The sequence below is a fragment of the Bombina bombina genome, chromosome 2 (assembly GCF_027579735.1).
Source record: "Bombina bombina isolate aBomBom1 chromosome 2, aBomBom1.pri, whole genome shotgun sequence".
Classification (NCBI taxonomy): Eukaryota; Metazoa; Chordata; class Amphibia; order Anura; family Bombinatoridae; genus Bombina; species Bombina bombina.
The window spans coordinates 1,122,236,626-1,122,259,715 of NC_069500.1; the positions used below are offsets into that span (position 1 = coordinate 1,122,236,626).

Consider the following 23,090-nt stretch of genomic DNA (forward strand, 5'->3'; position numbering starts at 1 on the left):
TACTGTACATGTATTGTTATTTACTGTACCTGTATTGTTATTTACTGTACTTGTATTGTTATTGACTGTACCTGTATTATTAACTGTACCTGTATTATTTATTGTACATGTATTGTTATTTACTGTACCTGTATTATTTACTGTACCTATATTATTTACTGTACATGTACTGTTATTTACTGTACATGTATTATTTACTGTACATGTGCTGTTATTTACTGTACATGTACTGTTATTTACTGTACATGTATTATTTACTGTACCTGTATTATTTACTGTACATGTATTGTTATTTACTGTACCTGTATTATTTACTGTACCTATATTATTTACTGTACATATACTGTTATTTACTGTACCTGTGTTATTTACTGTACCTGTAATGTTATTTATTGTACATGTATTGTTATTTACTATTCATGTATTGTTAATTACTGTACCTGTATTGTTATTTACTGTACCTGTATTATTATTTACTGTACATGTACAGTTATTTACTGTACCTGTATTATTTACTGTACCTGTATTGTTAATTACTGTACCTGTATTGTTATTTACCATACATGTAATGTTATTTACTGTACATGTATTGTTATTTACTTTACATGTGTTAATATTTACTGTACCTGTATTGTTATTTACTGTACCTGTATTGTTATTTACTATACATGTAATGTTATTTACAATACATGTAATGTTATTTACTATATCTGTATTGTTATTTACTGTACCTGTATTGTTATTTACTGTACATGTATTGTTATTTACTGTACCTATATTGTTATTTAATGTACCTGTATCAGTTACTGTACCACTATTGTTATTTACTGTACCTGTATTGTTATTCACTGTACCTGGATTGTTATTTACTGTACCTGTATTGTAATTTACTGTACATGTATTGTTATTTACTGTATCTGTAATGTTATTTACTGTACCTGTAATGTTATTTACTGTACCTGTAATATTATTTACTATACATGTAATGTTATTTACTGTACCTGTAATGTTATTTACTGTACCTGTAGTATTATTAACTGTACTTGTAATGCTATTTACTGTACCTGTAATATTATTTACTATACATGTAATGTTATTTTCTGTACCTGTAATGTTATTTACTGTACTTTTAATGTTATTTACTATACATGTAATGTTATTTACTGTACCTGTTTTGTTATTTACTATACATGTATTGTTATCTACTATACATATATTGTTATTTACTGTACCTGTATTTTACTGTACCTGCATTGTTATTTACTATACATGTAATGTTATTTACTGTACATGTATTGCTATTACCTGTAATGTTATTTACTGTACCTGTAATGTTATTTACTATATATTTATTGTTATTTACTGTACATGTATTATTTATTGTACCTGTATTATTTACTGTACATGTATTGTTATTTACTGTACCTATATTGTTATTTACTGTACATGTATTGTTATTTGCTGTACCTGTATTATTTACTGTACATGTACTGTTATTTACTGTACCTGTATTGTTATTTACTGTACCTGTAATGTTATTTACTCACATGTATTATTATTTACTGTACCTGTATTATTTACTGTACATGTACTGTTATTTACTGTACCTGTATTGTTATTTACTGTACCTGTAATGTTATTTACTGTACCTGTAATGTTATTTACTGTACCTGTAATATTATTTACTATACATGTAATGTTATTTACTGTACCTGTAATGTTATTTACTGTACCTGTAATATTATTAACTGTACTTGTAATGTTATTTAATGTACCTGTATTATTAATTGTACCTGTATTATTTATTGTACATGTATTGTTATTTACTGTACATGTACTGTTTACTGTACATGTATTATTTACTGTACTTGTATTATTTACTGTACATGTATTGTTATTTACCGTACCTGTATTATTTACTGTACCTGTATTTACTGTACATGTACTGTTATTTACTTTACCTGTGTTATTTACTGTACCTGTAATGTTATTTATTGTACATGTATTATTTACTATTCATGTATTGTTATTTACTGTACATGTAATGTTATTTACTGTACATGTATTATTATTTACTGTACCTGTATTGTTATTTACTGTACCTGTATTGTTATTTACTGTACATATATTGTTATTTACTATACATGTATTGTTATTTACTAAACATGTATTGTTGTTTACTCTACATGTATTGTTATTTACTCTACATGTATTGTTATTTACTGTACCTGTATTGTTGTTTACTATACATGTAGTGTTATTTACTGTACCTGTATTGTTATTTACTGTACCGGTAATGTTATTTACTGTACCTTCATTGTTATTTACTGTACCTGTATTGTTTTTTACTATACCTGCAATTTTATTTACTATACATGTAATGTTATTTACTCTACCTGTAATGTTATTTACTGTACCTGCAATGTTATTTACTATACATGTAATGTTATTTACTGAACCTGTAATGTTATTTACTATACATGTAATGTTATTTACTATACATGTATTGTTATTTACTATACATTTATTGTTATCTACTAAACATGTATTGTTATTTACTGTACCTGTATTGTTATTTACTGTACCTGCATTGTTATTTACTATACATGTAATGTTATTTACTGTACATGTATTGATATTCACTGTACATGTAATGTTATTTACTGTACCTGTAATGCTATTTACTATACATGTATTGTTATTTACTGTACTTGTAATATTATTTACTATATATTTATTGTTATTTACTGTATGTGTATTATTTACTTACCTGTATTATTTACTGTACCTGTATTATTTACTGTACATGTATTGTTATTTACTGTACCTGTATTGTTATTTACTGTACTTGTATTGTTATTGACTGTACCTGTATTATTAACTGTACCTGTATTATGTATTGTACATGTATTGTTATTTACTGTACCTGTATTATTTACTGTACCTATATTATTTACTGTACATGTACTGTTATTTACTGTACATGTATTATTTACTGTACATGTGCTGTTATTTACTGTACATGTACTGTTATTTACTGTACATGTATTATTTACTGTACCTGTATTATTTACTGTACATGTATTGTTATTTACTGTACCTGTATTATTTACTGTACCTATATTATTTACTGTACATGTACTGTTATTTACTGTACCTGTGTTATTTACTGTACCTGTAATGTTATTTATTGTACATGTATTGTTATTTACTATTCATGTATTGTTAATTACTGTACCTGTATTGTTATTTACTGTACCTGTATTATTATTTACTGTACATGTACAGTTATTTACTGTACCTGTATTATTTACTGTACCTGTATTGTTAATTACTGTACCTGTATTGTTATTTACCATACATGTAATGTTATTTACTGTACATGTATTGTTATTTACTTTACATGTGTTAATATTTACTGTACCTGTATTGTTATTTACTGTACCTGTATTGTTATTTACTATACATGTAATGTTATTCACAATACATGTAATGTTATTTACTATATCTGTATTGTTATTTACTGTACCTGTATTGTTATTTACTGTACATGTATTGTTATTTACTGTACCTATATTGTTATTTAATGTACCTGTATCAGTTACTGTACCTCTATTGTTATTTACTGTACCTGTATTGTTATTCACTGTACCTGGATTGTTATTTACTGTACCTGTATTGTAATTTACTGTACATGTATTGTTATTTACTGTATCTGTAATGTTATTTACTGTACCTGTAATGTTATTTACTGTACCTGTAATATTATTTACTATACATGTAATGTTATTTACTGTACCTGTAATGTTATTTACTGTACCTGTAGTATTATTAACTGTACTTGTAATGCTATTTACTGTACCTGTAATATTATTTACTATACATGTAATGTTATTTTCTGTACCTGTAATGTTATTTACTGTACTTTTAATGTTATTTACTATACATGTAATGTTATTTACTGTACCTGTTTTGTTATTTACTATACATGTATTGTTATCTACTATACATATATTGTTATTTACTGTACCTGTATTTTACTGTACCTGCATTGTTATTTACTATACATGTAATGTTATTTACTGTACATGTATTGCTATTACCTGTAATGTTATTTACTGTACCTGTAATGTTATTTACTATATATTTATTGTTATTTACTGTACATGTATTATTTATTGTACCTGTATTATTTACTGTACATGTATTGTTAGTTACTGTACCTATATTGTTATTTACTGTACATGTATTGTTATTTGCTGTACCTGTATTATTTACTGTACATGTACTGTTATTTACTGTACCTGTATTGTTATTTACTGTACCTGTAATGTTATTTACTCACATGTATTATTATTTACTGTACCTGTATTATTTACTGTACATGTACTGTTATTTACTGTACCTGTATTGTTATTTACTGTACCTGTAATGTTATTTACTATACCTGTAATGTTATTTACTGTACATGTATTGTTATTTACTGTACCTGTATTTTTATTTACTATACATGTATTGTTTACTGTACCTGTAATTTATTTACTGTACCTGTATTTTTTACTGTACCTGTATTATTTACTGTACCTGTATTGTTATTTACTGTACCTGTATTGTTATTTACTGTACATTTATTGTTATTTACTGTACCTGTATTGTTATTTACTTTACATGTAATTTTATTTACTGTACATTTAATGTTATTTACTATACATTTAATGTTATTTACTTTACATGTATTGTTATTTACTATACATGTATTGTTTACTGTACCTGTAATTTATTTACTGTACCTGTATTTTTTACTGTACCTGTATTATTTACTGTACCTGTATTGTTATTTACTGTACATGTATTGTTATTTACTGTACCTGTATTGCTATTTACTTTACATGTAATTGTATTTACTGTACATTTAATGCTATTTACTATACATGTAATGTTATTTACTTTACATGTATTGTTATTTACTGTACCTGTATTGTTATTTACTGTACATGTAATGTTATTTACTATACATGTAATGTTATTTACTTTACATGTATTTTTATTTACTGTACCTGTTTTGTTATTCACTATACATGTAATGTTATTTACTATACATGTATTGTTATTCACTGTACCTGTATTGTTATTTACTGTACATGTATTGTTATTTACTGTACCTGTTTTGTTATTTACTGTACCTGTAATGTTATTTACTGTACATGTATTCTTATTTACTGTATCTTTATTGTTATTTACTTTACATGTATTGTTATTTACTGTACCTGTATTGTTATTCACTGTACCTGTGTTGTTATTTACTGTACATGTAATGCTATTTACTGTACCTGTATTATTTACTGTACATGTATTAGTATTTACTATACATGTAATGTTATTTACTAGACATTTTTTTGTTATTAACTGTACCTGTATTTTTATTTACTGTACCTGTATTGTTATTTACTATACATGTAATGTTATTTACTGTGCATGTATTATTTACTGTACCTGTATTGTTATTTACTGTACCTGTATTGTTATTTACTGTACATGTAATGTTATTTCCTGTACCTGTAGTGTTATTTACTGTACATGTATTGTTATTTACTTTACCTGTATTGTTATTTACTGTACCTGTATTGTTATTTACTGTACATGTATTGTTATTTACTTTACCTGTATTGTTATTTACTGTAACTGTATTGTTATTTACTGTACATGTATTGTTATTTACTTTACCTGTATTAGTATTTACTGTACCTGTATTGTTATTTACGGTACCTGTATTGTTATTTACTGTACATATATTGTTATTTACTGTACCTGCATTGTTATTTACTGTACATGTATTGTTATTTACTTTACCTGTATTATTATTTACTGTACCTGTATTGTTATTTACTGTACATGTATTGTTATTTACTGTACCTGTAATGTTATTTACTGTACCTGTATTGTTATTTACTGTACATGTATTGTTATTTACTTTACCTGTATTAGTATTTACTGTACCTGTATTGTTATTTACTGTACCTGTATTGTTATTTACTGTACATGTATTGTTATTTACTTTACCTGTATTAGTATTTACTGTACCTGTATTGTTATTTACTGTACATGTATTGTTATTTACTGTGCATGTATTGTTATTTACTGTACCTGTATTGTTATTTACTGTACATGTAATGTTATTTCCTGTACCTGTAATGTTATTTACTGTACATGTATTGTTATTTACTGTACATGTATTGTTATTTACTTTACCTGTATTGTTATTTACTGTACATGTATTGTTATTTACTTTACCTGTATTGTTATTTACTGTACCTGTATTGTTATTTACTGTACATGTATTGTTATTTACTGTACCTGTAGTGTTATTTATTGTACATGTATTGTTATTTACTGTACATGTATTGTTATTTACTTTACCTGTATTAGTATTTACTGTACTTGTATTGTTATTTACTGTACCTGTATTGTTATTTACTGTACATGTATTGTTATTTACTGTACCTGTATTGTTATTTACTGTACATGTATTGTTATTTACTTTACCTGTATTATTATTTACTGTACCTGTATTGTTATTTACTGTGCATGTATTGTTATTTACTGTACCTGCAATGTTATTTACTGTACCTGTATTGTTATTTACTGTACATGTATTGTTATTTACTTTACCTGTATTAGTATTTACTGTACCTGTATTGTAATTTACTGTACATGTATTGTTATTTACTGTACCTGTATTGTTATTTACTGTACATGTATTGTTATTTACTTTACCTGTATTAGTATTTACTGTACCTGTATTGTTATTTACTGTACATGTATTGTTATTTACTGTGCATGTATTGTTATTTACTGTGCCTGTATTGTTATTTACTGTACATGTAATGTTATTTCCTGTACCTGTAATGTTATTTACTGTACCTGTATTGTTATTTACTGTACATGTAATGTTATTTACTGTACCTATATTGTTATTTACTGTACATGTAATGTTATTTCCTGTACCTGTAGTGTTATTTACTGTACATGTATTGTTATTTACTTTACCTGTATTGTTATTTACTGTACCTGTAATGTTATTTACTGTACATGTATTGTTATTTACTTTACCTGTATTAGTATTTACTGTACAGTACTGTACTTGTATTGCTCACTGTATTGGTGGCTCATTCTTTCACTACTTATCCTGTGAATGCATTAATACGATTATACAAGGACATAATTATGATTAATTAGGGATCTCTATAAACTGGCACCTTTTGCTTCTTTTTATTTTCATTATTGCAAAACAATAATCTTTTTGTTACATTATCATATATGCAAATTATTGTACACTAGTTCACAGATTTATAGCAATACAATATGGGACACACTGTTCTTGGATTATTTTATTATCTCGCTTTATATAACCTATATGTTGGCACATGACAACATTTTTCTTTGCATGTAAGAGGATATAATATTTATTTTACCTAAAATATCATTATTTTTCTGAAAATAAAATAAATCTTCAACATAAACATTATCAGAATAAATGTCATTATTTATATCACCATCATGTAAAAGGATCATTTTTTTCATTAAACATTGAAAATTAAAAAAATTGTTATGAATCAGAAATATTGTTATATTCTCTAGCTCCATCTTGTGTTAAGAGGTTTTCCAGCATTAATATTTCTCTAAAATAGTTTCTTGGAACTAAGTAAAACTATTTCTGTTGTTTTTATTAGATATTTGCAGTATAATGAAATCAGGACTGTTTCTATTTATGCATTTAGAGGACTTCACAACCTAACAAAACTGTAAGTATTTTTCAAAAAAATATGTGTGAGAGAGAGATCTGGAACATTTTTCCATTTGACGTTTTCCCATTTGTATTGGATCTTAGGACTTATATGTAAAACTTTATTGTCCAAACAATTCTCCTGCAACCTTTTGCCTTTCTTCTCCCATTCTGACACTTGTTCATATCTTTATTAGTAAATTACAGTGCCCCTGTAAGCATCACTCAGGTGTAACAATTTTCAACAATTAAAATATTTTAATGTACTATGAGCAGTTTTTGATAACATTTAAGTGTCATCTTTTAAACATCCACAAATTATTAAATATATATATTTTGCATATAATCTATTGAGCGCCATTAGGCATCTAAACCAGTTATCAACATTAACATGTCAACTTTTAATTATATATGTTGTAATTATTAATAATTACCACTTCATTACTTTCTTGTTGACATTGGTTTAATAGCTATGTCTCCAACTTTACTTTTATTATCAACTCTCTATTACTATGTGCAGAAATATTTTTGGAAAGATTTCAGTTATTTTAAACTTTCTTTGTTCTCAGGTATTTGAGTCACAATGAAATAACCATGTTGAAGCCAGGAGTGTTTCAAGATCTCCACCGACTAGAATGGCTGTATGTTTATATTTTGGTCTTTTTTTATTATTATTGTTTATTTTAAATGTCTTTTTATTTTTCATTCATCTGATAATAAAAGATTACTGAAATCATATAGATGATGCAAATCATTTGAATAATAGATTAACTTATGTTAATAACCTCTCAAAACATTACAGGGGGTATTATACAAAATTAATTTCTGTGGATTTTTTTCTTTCATGGTTTAGGTACAACATACAATTTTAAACAACTTTCCAGTTTACTTTTATTATCAAATTTGCTTCATTCTCTTGGTATCATTTGTTGAAGGAGCAGCTATGCACTACTGGTTTCTAACTGAGCACATGAGTGAGCCAATGACAAGCGGTATATATATGCAGCCACCAATCAGCAGCTAGAACCTAGGTTCTTTGTGGCTCTTCAGCATTTCTAGATAAACATTTCAGCAAAGGATAACAAGAGAAGGAAACAATTTACATAATAGAAGTAATTTGGAAAGTTGTTTAATATTGTATGCTCTGTCTAAATCAGGAATGTCGTATTATGACTTAACTGCCCCTTTAAGCTACTCTTAAAGGGGAAGAAAACCAAAAACATTATGTCCTGCATGTGAAAATGTTAATGTGTTTACCTGAAAAAGTTAAAGGCGTATCTGGTAACCAGTTTTTGCTGTTGGGAGCCTACATTATTTATAAGACACTTGCAGAATACATCAGACTGCAAAGAACTTCAGCGCTTGCTGCAGATGCAGAGTAGTAAAACATATATTTATGCTCTCTCTGTTTCAGGGTACAGAATAGAATTTAAGTGACATTTGTATGTTACTTTTCATGCATGTGAGTTCCTTATATTATATTCCTACTCTATAGAACTGAATTTCTGGATATAGTTTTGCAAGTCTGTGCATATAATCATTCAGTGCATTGTAAAGTTCTGCTGCTGTTAATAATGATAACAAAATGTGTCTGATTTACTTATAAATGTGGGGAACATTTACATAGATAAATAAATGTTTGAGTCAGGTCCTTTCCTTTTTGACCTCAAAATTTCACTTGAACAATCTAAATCTTTAATATTCACAACATAGAAAACACAAAAACAAGTTTAACCATCACATTAAACTCACCGCTGGGAGCTCATGTGCACAGGTCTCTTGTCTGGGATCCTTGTCAGCCTACATATTAATAAATTGGGGACCATAGTCTTCCAGGGTGTCTTTATTGTTTAAAAAGACCTTGTACGGTTAATGTGAAAATTCTCAGTAAAACAGTCTCCTGTCTGCAGCTGTCGGAATGTTTTATGCCTTCCCTGCTGAGCTAACTCATGTTTACACTTGTTGCATATTGCATGTAAACTAACCTTTTTTTTTTATTATTGAGGTTCAAAAGAAATAGACAAATAAAAAGAAACAGTATCAAAAAATCTGGTTACAGAAAGCACTGATGAGACGGAACAAAATGTCATAGTAATGAAATTGTTATTACATAGAGTTCTATCTAAATAAACAATCAGAATAAGATGTGCATACAATAGTAAACCTAAAATTTTATTGTTTGAATGGCAAATAGATATATATAACCTAAGTTATATGGAGAAAAAATAAACTATTCCCTATATTAAAAAAAACCTGACTTTGAAATGGGACCACTCTTGGACCCCACACCAATGAGTAAAGACTATCAACAGAAGGTATAGTAAAATAATATAGCACACTTTTGGAGCTAAATATAAGAGCAAAAAGTGCTATTAAATATGCAAAACAAATATATGTCCCCATAGGGCAGCTTATGCCACTTAACTTCTTTGATAACTGATCATTTGTTTACACACAGAGCCCAGTATAGTTATTAAATAGAAACCATTCCTAGTTCTAAAATAACTTTGGTTTGGTAAAAGAAAATTTACATTTCAGAACTCTGAGCCTGATTAATATATAAAGTGTATACATTTTCTAAATAATTATACACTGATAAATGTGCAAAGGAACACATATACACTTACTCCCTATATATTAATCTATATAAAGATGAGAGCTAGATTCTGTGCAGTTATTAATATATGTATTTCTACAGGATATTTGTTTCCTCCAAGTAAGTGGCATTATTCAATATAACGGTCCACTTTTGTGGATTTTTAAAGTACAACTGTGTTTGGCAAATACAATGCATACTATCAACTGCATTCCTCATATGAGAGGGTAGAATTATGAAAGCTGCAAGGTAAATAGGGACTTCCAAATATTAATAATTCTCAGGAGTTTAGCATAATGGTGGAATCACCAGAAGGAGCAGTTCCACAAAATAGCTTTTAACAAACAGGTTGAACGCCCCATCCAAAGTGTCTCAACATAAATTAGAACTTACTTCAGCAAATAAGTAAATAAAACTAGAAAGTCACTGCTACTGTCTTTTATGAAATACTAATATCCCATACACACTCCTCTCATGATTTAATGTTTCCTTCCTCTCTCTTCTGGCACTCCACAAGAGTTTATTCTTACCTGAGTTTTATTTAGGTTTACATGTAGCAAATTCACATGGCGCCAATCTCCCCGTTCAACTATCCACTGACAAGTTAATACCGTGGCTGCATTCTCGTATTGCAGCACAAAAGCAAGAGATCATTAAGGCTAACACAGAAGGCACATTACAGCAACTACTGACATCAAAGAAGATACATGCTTTAAAGATAGAAAGCCCAGAAAAGGAAAACATCACTTTTTATATTTCTCCTGTTAAGTGTAGTCAGTCCACGGGTCATCCATTACTTATGGGATTATAACTCCTCCCTAACAGGAAGTGCAAGAGGATCACCCAAGCAGAGCTGCTATATAGCAACTCCCCTCTACGTCATATCCAGTCATTCTCTTGCACCTAACTAAAGATAGGACGTGTGAGAGGACTGTGGTGTGTTAAACTTAGTTTTTATTTCTTCAATCAAAAGTTTGTTATTTTAAACGGCACCGGAGTGTGTTGTTTGTTCTCAGGCAGCATTAGAAGAAGAATCTGCCTGAGTTTGTCTATGATCTTAGCGGTCGTAACTAAGATCCACTTGCTGTTCTCGGCCATTCTGAGGAGTGAGGTAACTTCAGAACAGGGGATAGCATGCAGGGCCCACCTGCAAGGAGGTATGTGCAGTAAATGATTTTCTAAGGAATGGAATTGACTGAGAAAATACTGCTAATACCGATGTAATGTAAGTGCAGCCTTAAATGCAGTAGTAGCGACTGGTATCAGGCTGATATGTATGTATGTATGTATACTCTGAGGTATTTCTGGGGAATGGAATTTCACTAAGAAAATACTGTCAATATTAAAGTAATATTTGAGCCTGCACTGCAGTGAAAGCGACTAGCAGCAGGCTTATTAATAACACTTCATAATTTTCAATTTTTAAAACGTTTACTGGCATGTTAATCGTTTTTTCTGAGGTACTTGGTGATAAAACTTTATGGGCATGATTTTACCACATGGCTGTCGTTTTTTTCTGAATAGAAACATTTTACTGAGCTTCCCCACTGTTGTAATATGAGTGGGAGGGGCCTATTTTAGCGCTTTATTGCGCAGTAAAAATTTAGTCACAGTCTTCCTATTTCTTCCTTCATGATCCAGGACGTCTCTACAGAGCCCAGGGGTCTCCAAAACTAGTTTTGAGGGAGGTAATCAGTCACAGCAGACCTGTGACAGTGTGTTTGACTGTGATAAAAACGTTTATTATTTCAACTGTTATCCGTTTTGGGTATTAAGGGGTTAATCATCCTTTTGCTGGTGGGTGCAATCCTCTGCTAACTTTATACATTTTCTGTTAAAATTTGGTTGTTTTAACATATTTGGTTCATTGTTAATTCAACTGTGTCACATTTTTATTTTTCTTAAAGGCCCAGTAGCGTTTCTTATATAGCTTGTAAATTTATTTAAAAGTTTTTTTCCAAGCTTGCTAGTGTTATTGCTAGTCTGTTTAAACATGTCTGACACAGATGAATCTGTTTGTTCACTATGTTTAAAGGCCAATGTGGAGCCCAATAGAAATTTGTGCACTCAATGTATAGATGTTACTTTGAATAAAAGTCAAACTTTATATGTTAAAAAAATATCACCAGACAACGAGGGGGAAGTTATGCCGACTAACTCTCCTCACGTGTCAGTACCTTCGCCTCCCGCTCAGGAGGTGCGTGATATTGTGGCGCCAAGTAAATCAGGGCGGCCCATACAAATCACTTTGCAAGACATGGCTAATGTTATGACTGAAGTACTATCTAAATTGCCAGAATTAAGAGGTAAACGCGATCACTCTGGGGTAAGAACAGAGTGCGCTGATAATAATAGAGCCATGTCTGATACTGCGTCACAATTTGCAGAACATGAGGACGGAGAGCTTCATTCTGTGGGTGATGGATCTGATCCAAGTAAACTGGACTCAGAGATTTCAAATTTTAAATTTAAGCTTGAGAACCTCCGTGTATTACTAGGGGAGGTATTAGCGGCTCTGAATGATTGTAACACGGTTGCAATTCCAGAGAAAGTATGTAGGCTGGATAAATATTTTGCGGTACCGACGTGTACTGACGTTTTTCCTATACCTAAAAGTCTTACAGAAATTGTTAACAAGGAGTGGGATAGACCCGGTGTGCCCTTTTCACCCCCTCCTATATTTAGAAAGATGTTTCCAATAGACGCCACCACACGGGACCTATGGCAGACGGTCCCTAAGGTGGAGGGAGCAGTTTCTACTCTGGCTAAGCGCACCACTATCCCGGTGGAGGATAGCTGTGCTTTTTCAGATCCAATGGATAAAAAGTTAGAGGGTTACCTTGAGAGAATGTTTGTTCAGCAAGGTTTTATATTACAACCCCTTGCATGCATCGCGCCTGTCACTGCTGCGGTGGCATTCTGGTTTGAGTCTCTGGAAGAGACCCTTAGCACAGCTCCATTGGATGAGATTATGAACAAGCTTAAAGCACTTAAGCTAGCTAATTCATTTATTTCTGATGCCGTAGTACACTTAACCAAACTTACGGCTAAGAACTCCGGATTCGCCAATCAAGCGCGTAGAGCGCTGTGGCTTAAATCCTGGTCAGCTGATGTGACTTCTAAATCTAAATTGCTTAATATTCCTTTCAAAGGGCAGACCTTATTCGGGCCCGGCTTGAAAGAAATTATCGCTGACTTTACTGGAGGTAAGGGCCATGCCCTGCCTCAAGACAGGGCCAAACCAAAGGCTAAACAGTCTAATTTTCGTGCCTTTCGTAACTTCAAGGCAGGAGCAGCATCAACTTCCTCCGCTCCAAGACAGGAAGGAACTGTTGCTCGCTACAGACAGGGCTGGAAACCTAACCAGTTCTGGAACAAGGGCAAGCAGGCCAGAAAACCTGCTGCTGCCCCTAAGACAGCATGAAGTGAGGGCCCCCGATCCGGAAACGGATCTAGTGGGGGGCAGACTTTCTCTCTTCGCCCAGGCTTGGGCAAGAGATGTCCAGGATCCCTGGGCGTTGGAGATCATATCTCAGGGATATCTGCTGGACTTCAAAGCTTCTCCTCCACAAGGGAGATTTCATCTTTCAAGGTTATCAGCAAACCAGATAAAGAAAGAGGCGTTTCTACGCTGTGTACAAGACCTCTTACTAATGGGAGTGATCCACCCAGTTCCGCGGTCGGAACACAGGCAAGGATTCTATTCAAATCTGTTTGTGGTTCCCAAAAAAGAGGGAACCTTCAGACCAATCTTGGACTTAAAGATCCAAAACAAATTCCTAAGAGTTCCATCGTTCAAAATGGAAACTATTCGAACCATCTTACCCATGATCCAAGAGGGTCAGTACATGACCACAGTGGATTTAAAGGATGCCTACCTTCACATACCGATTCACAAGGATCATTACCGGTATCTAAGATTTGCCTTCCTAAACAGGCATTACCAGTTTGTAGCTCTTCCCTTCGGGTTAGCTACGGCTCCAAGAATCTTTACAAAGGTTCTGGGCTCTCTTCTGGCGGTACTAAGACCGCGAGGCATAGCGGTAGCTCCGTACCTAGACGACATTCTGATACAAGCGTCAAGTTTCCAAACTGCCAAGTCTCATACAGAGTTAGTTCTGGCATTTCTAAGGTCGCATGGGTGGAAGGTGAACGTAGAAAAGAGTTCTCTATTGCCACTCACAAGAGTTCCCTTTCTAGGGACTCTTATAGATTCTGTAGAAATGAAAATTTACCTGACGGAGGACAGGTTATCAAAACTTCTAAATGCTTGCCGTGTCCTTCATTCCATTCAACACCCATCAGTGGCTCAGTGCATGGAGGTAATCGGCTTAATGGTAGCGGCAATGGACATAGTACCATTTGCGTGCCTGCATCTCAGACCGCTGCAATTGTGCATGCTAAGTCAGTGGAATGGGGATTACTCAGCTTTGTCCCCTCTGCTAAATTTGGATCAAGAGACCAGAGATTCTCTTCTATGGTGGCTTTCTCGGCCACATCTGTCCAAGGGGATGCCCTTCCGCAGGCCAGATTGGACGATTGTAACAACAGACGCCAGCCTTCTAGGTTGGGGCGCAGTCTGGAATTCCCTGAAGGCTCAGGGATCATGGACTCAGGAGGAGAGGCTCCTTCCTATAAACATTCTGGAATTAAGAGCAATTTTCAATGCTCTTCTGGCTTGGCCTCAGTTAGCAACTCTGAGGTTCATCAGGTTTCAGTCGGACAACATCACGACTGTGGCTTACATCAACCATCAAGGAGGAACAAGGAGTTCCCTAGCGATGATGGAAGTCTCAAAGATAATTCGCTGGGCAGAGTCTCACTCTTGCCACCTGTCAGCGATCCACATCCCAGGCGTGGAGAACTGGGAGGCGGATTTTCTAAGTCGCCAGACCTTTCATCCGGGGGAGTGGGAACTTCATCCGGAGGTGTTTGCCCAACTGCTTCATCATTGGGGCAAACCAGATCTGGATCTCATGGCGTCTCGCCAGAACGCCAAGCTTCCTTATTACGGATCCAGGTCCAGGGACCCGGGAGCGGTGCTGATAGATGCTCTGACAGCACCTTGGGTCTTCAACATGGCTTATGTGTTTCCACCTTTCCCGATGCTTCCTCGATTGATTGCCAGGATCAAACAGGAGAGAGCATCTGTGATTCTAATAGCGCCTGCGTGGCCACGCAGGACCTGGTATGCAGATCTAGTGGACATGTCGTCCTGTCCACCATGGTCTCTGCCTCTGAGACAGGACCTTCTGATTCAGGGTCCTTCAAACATCCAAATTTAATTTCTCTGAGGCTGACTGCATGGAGATTGAACGCTTGATTCTATCAAAGCGTGGATTCTCAGAGTCAGTGATTGATACCTTAATACAGGCTAGGAAACCTGTTACCAGGAAAATTTACCATAAAATATGGCGTAAATACTTATATTGGTGCGAATCCAAGAGTTACTCATGGAGTAAGGTTAGGATTCCTAGGATATTGTCTTTTCTACAAGAAGGTTTAGAAAAGGGTTTATCTGCTAGTTCGTTAAAGGGACAGATTTCAGCTCTGTCTATCCTTTTACACAAACGTCTGGCAGAAGTTCCAGACGTTCAGGCTTTTTGTCAGGCTTTGGCTAGGATTAAGCCTGTGTTTAAGACTGTTGCTCCGCCGTGGAGCTTAAACTTAGTTCTTAACGTTCTGCAAGGTGTTCCGTTTGAACCCCTTCATTCCATCGATATCAAGCTGTTATCTTGGAAAGTTCTGTTTTTAATGGCTATTTCCTTGGCTCGAAGAGTCTCCGAGTTATCGGCCTTACATTGTGATTCTCCTTATCTGATTTTTCATTCAGACAAGGTAGTTCTGCGTACTAAACCTGGGTTCTTACCTAAGGTAGTCACTAACAAGAATATCAATCAAGAGATTGTTGTTCCATCATTGTGTCCTAACCCTTCTTCAAAGAAGGAACGACTTTTGCACAATCTGGACGTCGTCCATGCCCTGAAATTTTATTTGCAAGCAACTAAAGATTTTCGTCAAACTTCTTCCCTGTTTGTCGTTTATTCTGGACAGAGGAGAGGTCAAAAACTTCGGCTACCTCTCTCTCTTTTTGGCTTCGTAGCATAATACGTTTAGCCTATGAGACTGCTGGACAGCAGCCTCCTGAAAGGATTACAGCTCATTCTACTAGAGCTGTGGCTTCCACTTGGGCCTTTAAGAATGAGGCCTCTGTTGAACAGATTTGCAAGGCTGCAACTTGGTCTTCACTTCACACTTTTTCAAAATTTTACAAATTTGACACTTTTGCTTCTTCGGAGGCTGTTTTTGGGAGAAAGGTTCTACAGGCAGTGGTTCCTTCCGTGTAAAGATCCTGTCTGTCCCTCCCGTCATCCGTGTACTTTTAGCTTTGGTATTGGTATCCCATAAGTAATGGATGACCCGTGGACTGACTACACTTAACAGGAGAAAATATAATTTATGCTTACCTGATAAATTCATTTCTCCTGTAGTGTAGTCAGTCCACGGCCCGCCCTGTTTTTTACGGCAGGTCTAAATTTTAATTAAACTCCAGTCACCACTGCACCCTATAGTTTCTCCTTTCTCGTATGGTTTCGGTCGAATGACTGGATATGACGTAGAGGGGAGGAGCTATATAGCAGCTCTGCTTGTGTGATCCTCTTGCACTTCCTGTTAGGGAGGAGTTATAATCCCATAAGTAATGGATGACCCATGGACTGACTACACTACAGGAGAAATTAATTTATCAGGTAAGCATAAATTATATTTTTTATATTTTCCAATTCTTGATCCCATTTTCAGAAGCAGTTTTATAATTTTGGGAAACATCTCCGGTGTGGGAAAATTCAACGTGAGTTTTGGCCAAACAAATCACTTCTTCAACTTAAGGATGGTCGTACCTTTATTTACAGTCCCCTACACATACTAGTCTTACCTGCAAGGCCTTTTGCATTTGCATTTCAAACACATCAAGCACTAAAAGGCTAAAAATGTGGTCAGCTGATAACTGATAACGCCTTGTAGAACCTTCGCATTTGAAGTCAAAATGTCGTTTGTTTGAAATTTAGATACCCTTATAAAAACAAATCACAAATGGAAGTTTCCCAGAATAAGTTAAAGCCTTGCCCATCACCTTATTTTGGGTCCTCTATTCATTACCAGTATTCTTCCCACCTTTTGGCCTTCCAAACAATTTTTATGAAATTGAATGAGTTCATCATGGCCTCGTCTTGCCCCATAATATCTCTAAAAACCTTCTGCGCTATGTCAAGTTACAAAATATGTCCTTCCTCTCTCTACAACAAATCTGCTTCTCTCATTAATTCCACACTTACTGGTTTCTCCACTTTGCATTTGTTAACCATTGTTTCCAACTTGTAATTCTCCAATTCAATCTGACCATAGCCCCATGTGCATTAAAGATCATATTTGCCTTTCTTCCTACAGACTAGCACTGGCTCACACAAAAGTGACTTTAGAGTATTTCCAAAATCATATGTGCATGATCAACTTCCTAAAAAGTTCTCTGGTCCCCTTTACCAGTATCACTTTCTTGGGAATTGTACTGGACTTCTTTTTCATAACAATCTCACTGTGTCTTTATATAAGGTCTAAGGTTCATGATTGCTACAATAGAACCTTCATCATTGAAATCTTATTATATGTCATTGCGACCTTATGGCAATGTCCTCTGTACTGCAGACCATGCTTGCTTATAGTTAGTGGAGAGATTAGTAATTCATTTTCAGTAGACCTTTGCCTCCAGCACAACAATTGGGTTGCTACAGGTTTAAAAAAATTAGATGTGTTTAAAAACAAAATGTTCTAACAAAATATGATATTTTGTTATTAGACTGTCCTTTAATGTCCTTTTGAATACAGTGGCCCTGTAAGTATTGGGTAAGGACTAGAACAACTGAAGGTTTTTAACACATTGGGATAAATTAGAGCATAGGAGTTTGAATTACAATCATCATTTACATACTGAAGATAATGCACTATTGATGGCATACATAGGAATTTGGTTGCCAACACCCCCCTCCCCCCAAAAAATGTACGCCTACTATCTAAGCATTAGTGCCGTCTTCAGTCACTGTTTTCATGCCATTGAATCACCATTTTTAAAATAATGTGCAGCGCGTTTACAATAAAAATTCTCTTTTGCTGAACTGATTGAACTGATATTATGATTGCATTTTTTGCCCATCCCCCTGCCAAAAAGAAATTAAGAGTATATATCTATTGAAAATCAACGTGCCTTTAAACAGAACAAATAACTCAAATTAATTTGCACCTTTTTTGGTTTGCTGTGTAAAGAAACAAAAATAAAAAAATTAACAATAAAAGTTAAAAAAATAAAAAAATATGTTTTAAATAAAATTGAAAAAACTTACATTCATATACAGAATTAATTTAGTTTGAAGATAACACTGCTTGAGTTATCTAAAAACATTTCTAATATTAAAGTGACATTACATCCTAGTGTTTTACAAACGCTAGGATTTACTATTGAAACAAATAAAGGGCACTTTCATTCATGAAGTATAAGATACTTCATGTAGAAAGCTCCTTTATTTGATTCAATCAATTGCCGCTCTTAGCTCCTACAGCAGAGCACGGCTAAAAAAAAATTTGGCTAAGAGGTGACGTTTTCAACTCTTAGCTAAAAGTAGTGCGGTAAATTCGGCTCCCATGGGCGCCAAGCCGGATTTACCCCACGGCTATTGGCTAAGAGGTGAAAACGTCACCTCTTAGCCAAAACATTTTTTTGCCATGGGCTGCTATAGCAGCTAAAAATGGCGATTGATTGAATCAAATAAAGGAGCTTTCTACATGAAGTATCTTATACTTCATGAATGAAAGTGCACTTTATTTGTTTCAATAGTAAATCCTAGCGTTTGTAAAATGCTAGGATTTACTTTCACTTTAAGGTATGCAACTAAAAGCAATAATAAACAAAGCTAAAATATATCTGCAGAATAAAGGGCCACATCTCTTCAAGTATGAAAAACAAAAATATTCTTAGTTAGAAAAGGAACTGCTGTTTTGTTTTTGCTCCCCCCCCCAAAAAAAAATACATTTTAAAATGATTTCAGTGATAAATTGACTAACAGATCAATAATGTGAAGTTCCTATTAATACCACTTACCTCTGTACATGCGGATTGTGTTCCATGATTCAATTAATTTATAATGTGATTTATATTTTATTGTTTGTAATATTATGTTTTAATGTACAGGTAAATAGCAAACATTATAATATATTTATTTTATAAACTAAAGATAAATATAATAATTTAATCACAATTTAAAACATAAATACGCTTTATTTAAATTTTATTTTTCACAGGATCATTGAAGATAATAAAATCAGTCAGATCTGGCCGCAGACGTTTCAAGGTTTACATTCACTTATTCTTTTGTAAGTTTTAAAACAGTTGTGTTTAATTGTTGACAATGTGATATGTAAAATATGTAAATAAATATGTGACATAGCGTTTCTTAGCACAAATAAACAAAGTCAAAATATACATATTTATACATATATAAAGACAATGGGCTTGATTATGAGTGACCCGCTAACCGTTGAGTGCAAGCGAAAAGGGGTTTACCACGGCTGTTTGCGAGTCAGGTTTTTTGCTCGTGTTACAAGTTGAAAGTAAACGTGGAATGCTTATTGGATTAACTGTTTCACAAAAAAGTCTCACAAAACACATCAAAAAAATATTAAAAAGTACAGTTACGCTCATAAAAACACCATCTAAGAATTTTTTTTTAAAAAAAATGCACAAAAAAAGTTATAAAGGCTCAGATTTGAGGTATCAAGTAGGCAAAGGGCTTTAACATAGAGATACATACATATACATTATTATTTTTATTATCATTTATTTGTATAGCACCGCCAAATTCCGTAGCGCTGGGTAGAGTGATAGGGGTATACAATGACAAGGATTTGTTATAAAATACAAAACATAAACAAAATTAAATAAATCTAGTACAGGAGGAAGAGGGCCCTGCTCCGGAGAGCTCACAGTCTACAGGTTTAGGGTGCAGAGACATAAGGTTGTGGGTAGCTTGTCACATCGGTTTTATTTGCAGCAGTGAGTCAGGCAGTTCATGTATTAGTTTGGTTAGGATAAGAGATGGAGGAGAGATGGTAAGCCTCTCTGAATAGGTGGGTTTTCAAGGAGTGTCTGAAGCTATACAAGGTTGGAGACAGTCTTATGGAGCAGGTAGAGAGTTCCAAAGGACAGGAGCAGCACGTGCGAAGTCTTGGAGATGGGAGTGGGACGTAGAGATAACAGGAGTGGAACGACATAGGTCAGAGGTTGATCGAAGTGGACAGGATAGGGAATATTTTACGATGAGAGAGGAAATATAGTTGGGAGTTAGACTGTTGAGTGCTTTGTAAGTTAGGGTTAATACTTTAGATTGTATTCTTGAGTGTATGGTGAGCCAGTGTAGAGACTGGCAGAGCGGAGCAGCTGATGTAGATTGACGACTTAGGTGGATGAGTCTAGCAGAAGCAGTCATAATAGATTGGAGGGAGGAGAGGCTGTGTTTTGGAAGGCCATTTAGAAGTAGATTGCAATAATCAATGCGTGACAAAATGAGGGAATAAATAAGTATTTTTGTAGTTTTTTGAGTAAAGAAGGGATGAATTCTGGAAATGTTGTGTAGGTGTGAACAGCAGAATTTGTCATGTGCTTGTATATGTGAGTTAAATGTGAGTTCTGAGTCAAGTGCAACCCCAAGACAGCGGACCTGTGGTGAGGTTTTGAGAATAGAGACTCCAACCATCAGAGAAATGCCGGGTGTTGGATGTCTCGAAGAGGGGGTAATAAGAAGCAGCTCAATTTTGGACAGATTGAGTTGGAGATAGTTTGAAGATATCCAAGAGGAAATTGCAGAGAAGCAGTTGAAAATCTGGTTGAGTAAAGAGGGAGAGATATCAGGAGAGGAAAGATAGATTTGGGTATCATCCGCATATAAGTGGTACTGGAATCCAAAGGAGGCTATAAGTTTTCCAAGGGAGGAGGTATAGAGAGAGAAAAGCAAGGAACCCAAGAAAGAGCCTTGCGGTACTCCAACTGAGAGAGGCATAGGATCACAAGATATGTTGTTAAAGGCAACTAAAAACTAGCGTTTTGAGAGATATGAGGCAAACCAGGAGAGGGCTGTATCTCAGATGCCAAATGAATGTAGTAGTTTTAGGAGGAGAGGATGGTCAACTGTGTCAAAGGCAGCAGACAGGTCAAGAAGAATTAGTAAGGAGTAGTGGCCTTTTGCTTTAGCTGATAACAGGTCATTTGTTACTTTATTAAGAGCGGTTTCTGTTGAGTGTTTAGGGTGGAAACCAGATTGTAGTAGATCAAGTAAGGAGATAGTTGTGAGAAATTGAGTCGTTCCAATAATTTTGAAGCAAAGGGAAGTAAGGAGACCGGTCGATACTTAGAAGAGGTGGAGGGGTCAAGCAAGGGATTAAGGATTGGTATGATTGACGAATGCTTGAGGGTATCAGGAAATGTGCCAGTGGTTAGAGATTGGTTAAAGAGATGAGTTAGGGTAGGGGTTAGTGAAGCAGAGAGAGAGTGAAGAAGTTGTGAAGGAATATGGTCAAGTGGGCAGGTTGTGAGATGAGCCAAGGGTAGGACTACAGAGACGTCTTCCTCTGTTATAGGAGGGAAGTAGTGTAGAGTTTTGTTAATAGAAGTGGTGGGTAGGATGACTGGGGGTGAGGGGTATGAGGTGCAGATATCTTTTCTAATGGTGTCAATTTTATTTTTGAAGTGATCAGCAATAATCTGAGCAGTGAGGTTTTTAGTGGGCGGGGGTGCAGGCAGACGTAGAAGAGAGTTAAAGGTTGAGAACAGCTTTCTGGGGTTGGATGCATGAGATGATACAAGGGAGGAGAAATAGACTTGTTTGGCCAGGCTGAGTGCAGGGTTGTAGGACTTAAGGATAAATTTATAATGCCAGAAATCAGCACAGGTGTGTGATTTCTTCCACTGCCATTCAGCAGCCCGTGAAAATCGCTGAAGATATCTGGTCTGTTTGGTGTGCCACGGTTTCCAATGAGTGATTGATGTACGTCGAAGAGTGGAAGGTGCAGCTTTGTCAAGTGTTAATTTTAGTGCTGAATTATACTGTAAAGCCACAAGGTTTGGGCAAGAGCTGGATGAAATGTTAGAGAGCAGAGGATTCAGTTGAGTGGAAAAGTCTGTGAGATCCAACCATCAGAGAAATGCCGGGTGTTGGATGTCTCGAAGAGGGGGTAATAAGAAGCAGCTCAATTTTGGACAGATTGAGTTGGAGATAGTTTGAAGATATCCAAGAGGAAATTGCAGAGAAGCAGTTGAAAATCTGGTTGAGTAAAGAGGGAGAGATATCAGGAGAGGAAAGATAGATTTGGGTATCATCCGCATATAAGTGGTACTGGAATCCAAAGGAGGCTATAAGTTTTCCAAGGGAGGAGGTATAGAGAGAGAAAAGCAAGGAACCCAAGAAAGAGCCTTGCGGTACTCCAACTGAGAGAGGCATAGGATCACAAGATATGTTGTTAAAGGCAACTAAAAACTAGCGTTTTGAGAGATATGAGGCAAACCAGGAGAGGGCTGTATCTCAGATGCCAAATGAATGTAGTAGTTTTAGGAGGAGAGGATGGTCAACTGTGTCAAAGGCAGCAGACAGGTCAAGAAGAATTAGTAAGGAG

At 34.5% G+C, this 23,090-nt stretch overlaps 1 protein-coding gene across 1 annotated transcript in view; it reads left to right on the top strand.

The window, feature by feature from the left end:
- The window catches only part of RXFP1 (relaxin family peptide receptor 1), a 509,714-nt gene that overhangs the window by 321,068 nt on the left and 165,556 nt on the right, over positions 1-23,090 (top strand). Inside the window, exons 5-7 of the mRNA XM_053700228.1 lie at positions 7,731-7,802; positions 8,353-8,424; positions 19,728-19,799. Of these exons, the coding sequence (XP_053556203.1) occupies positions 7,731-7,802; positions 8,353-8,424; positions 19,728-19,799 (216 nt within the window). The remainder of the gene's footprint in view (positions 1-7,730; positions 7,803-8,352; positions 8,425-19,727; positions 19,800-23,090) is intronic.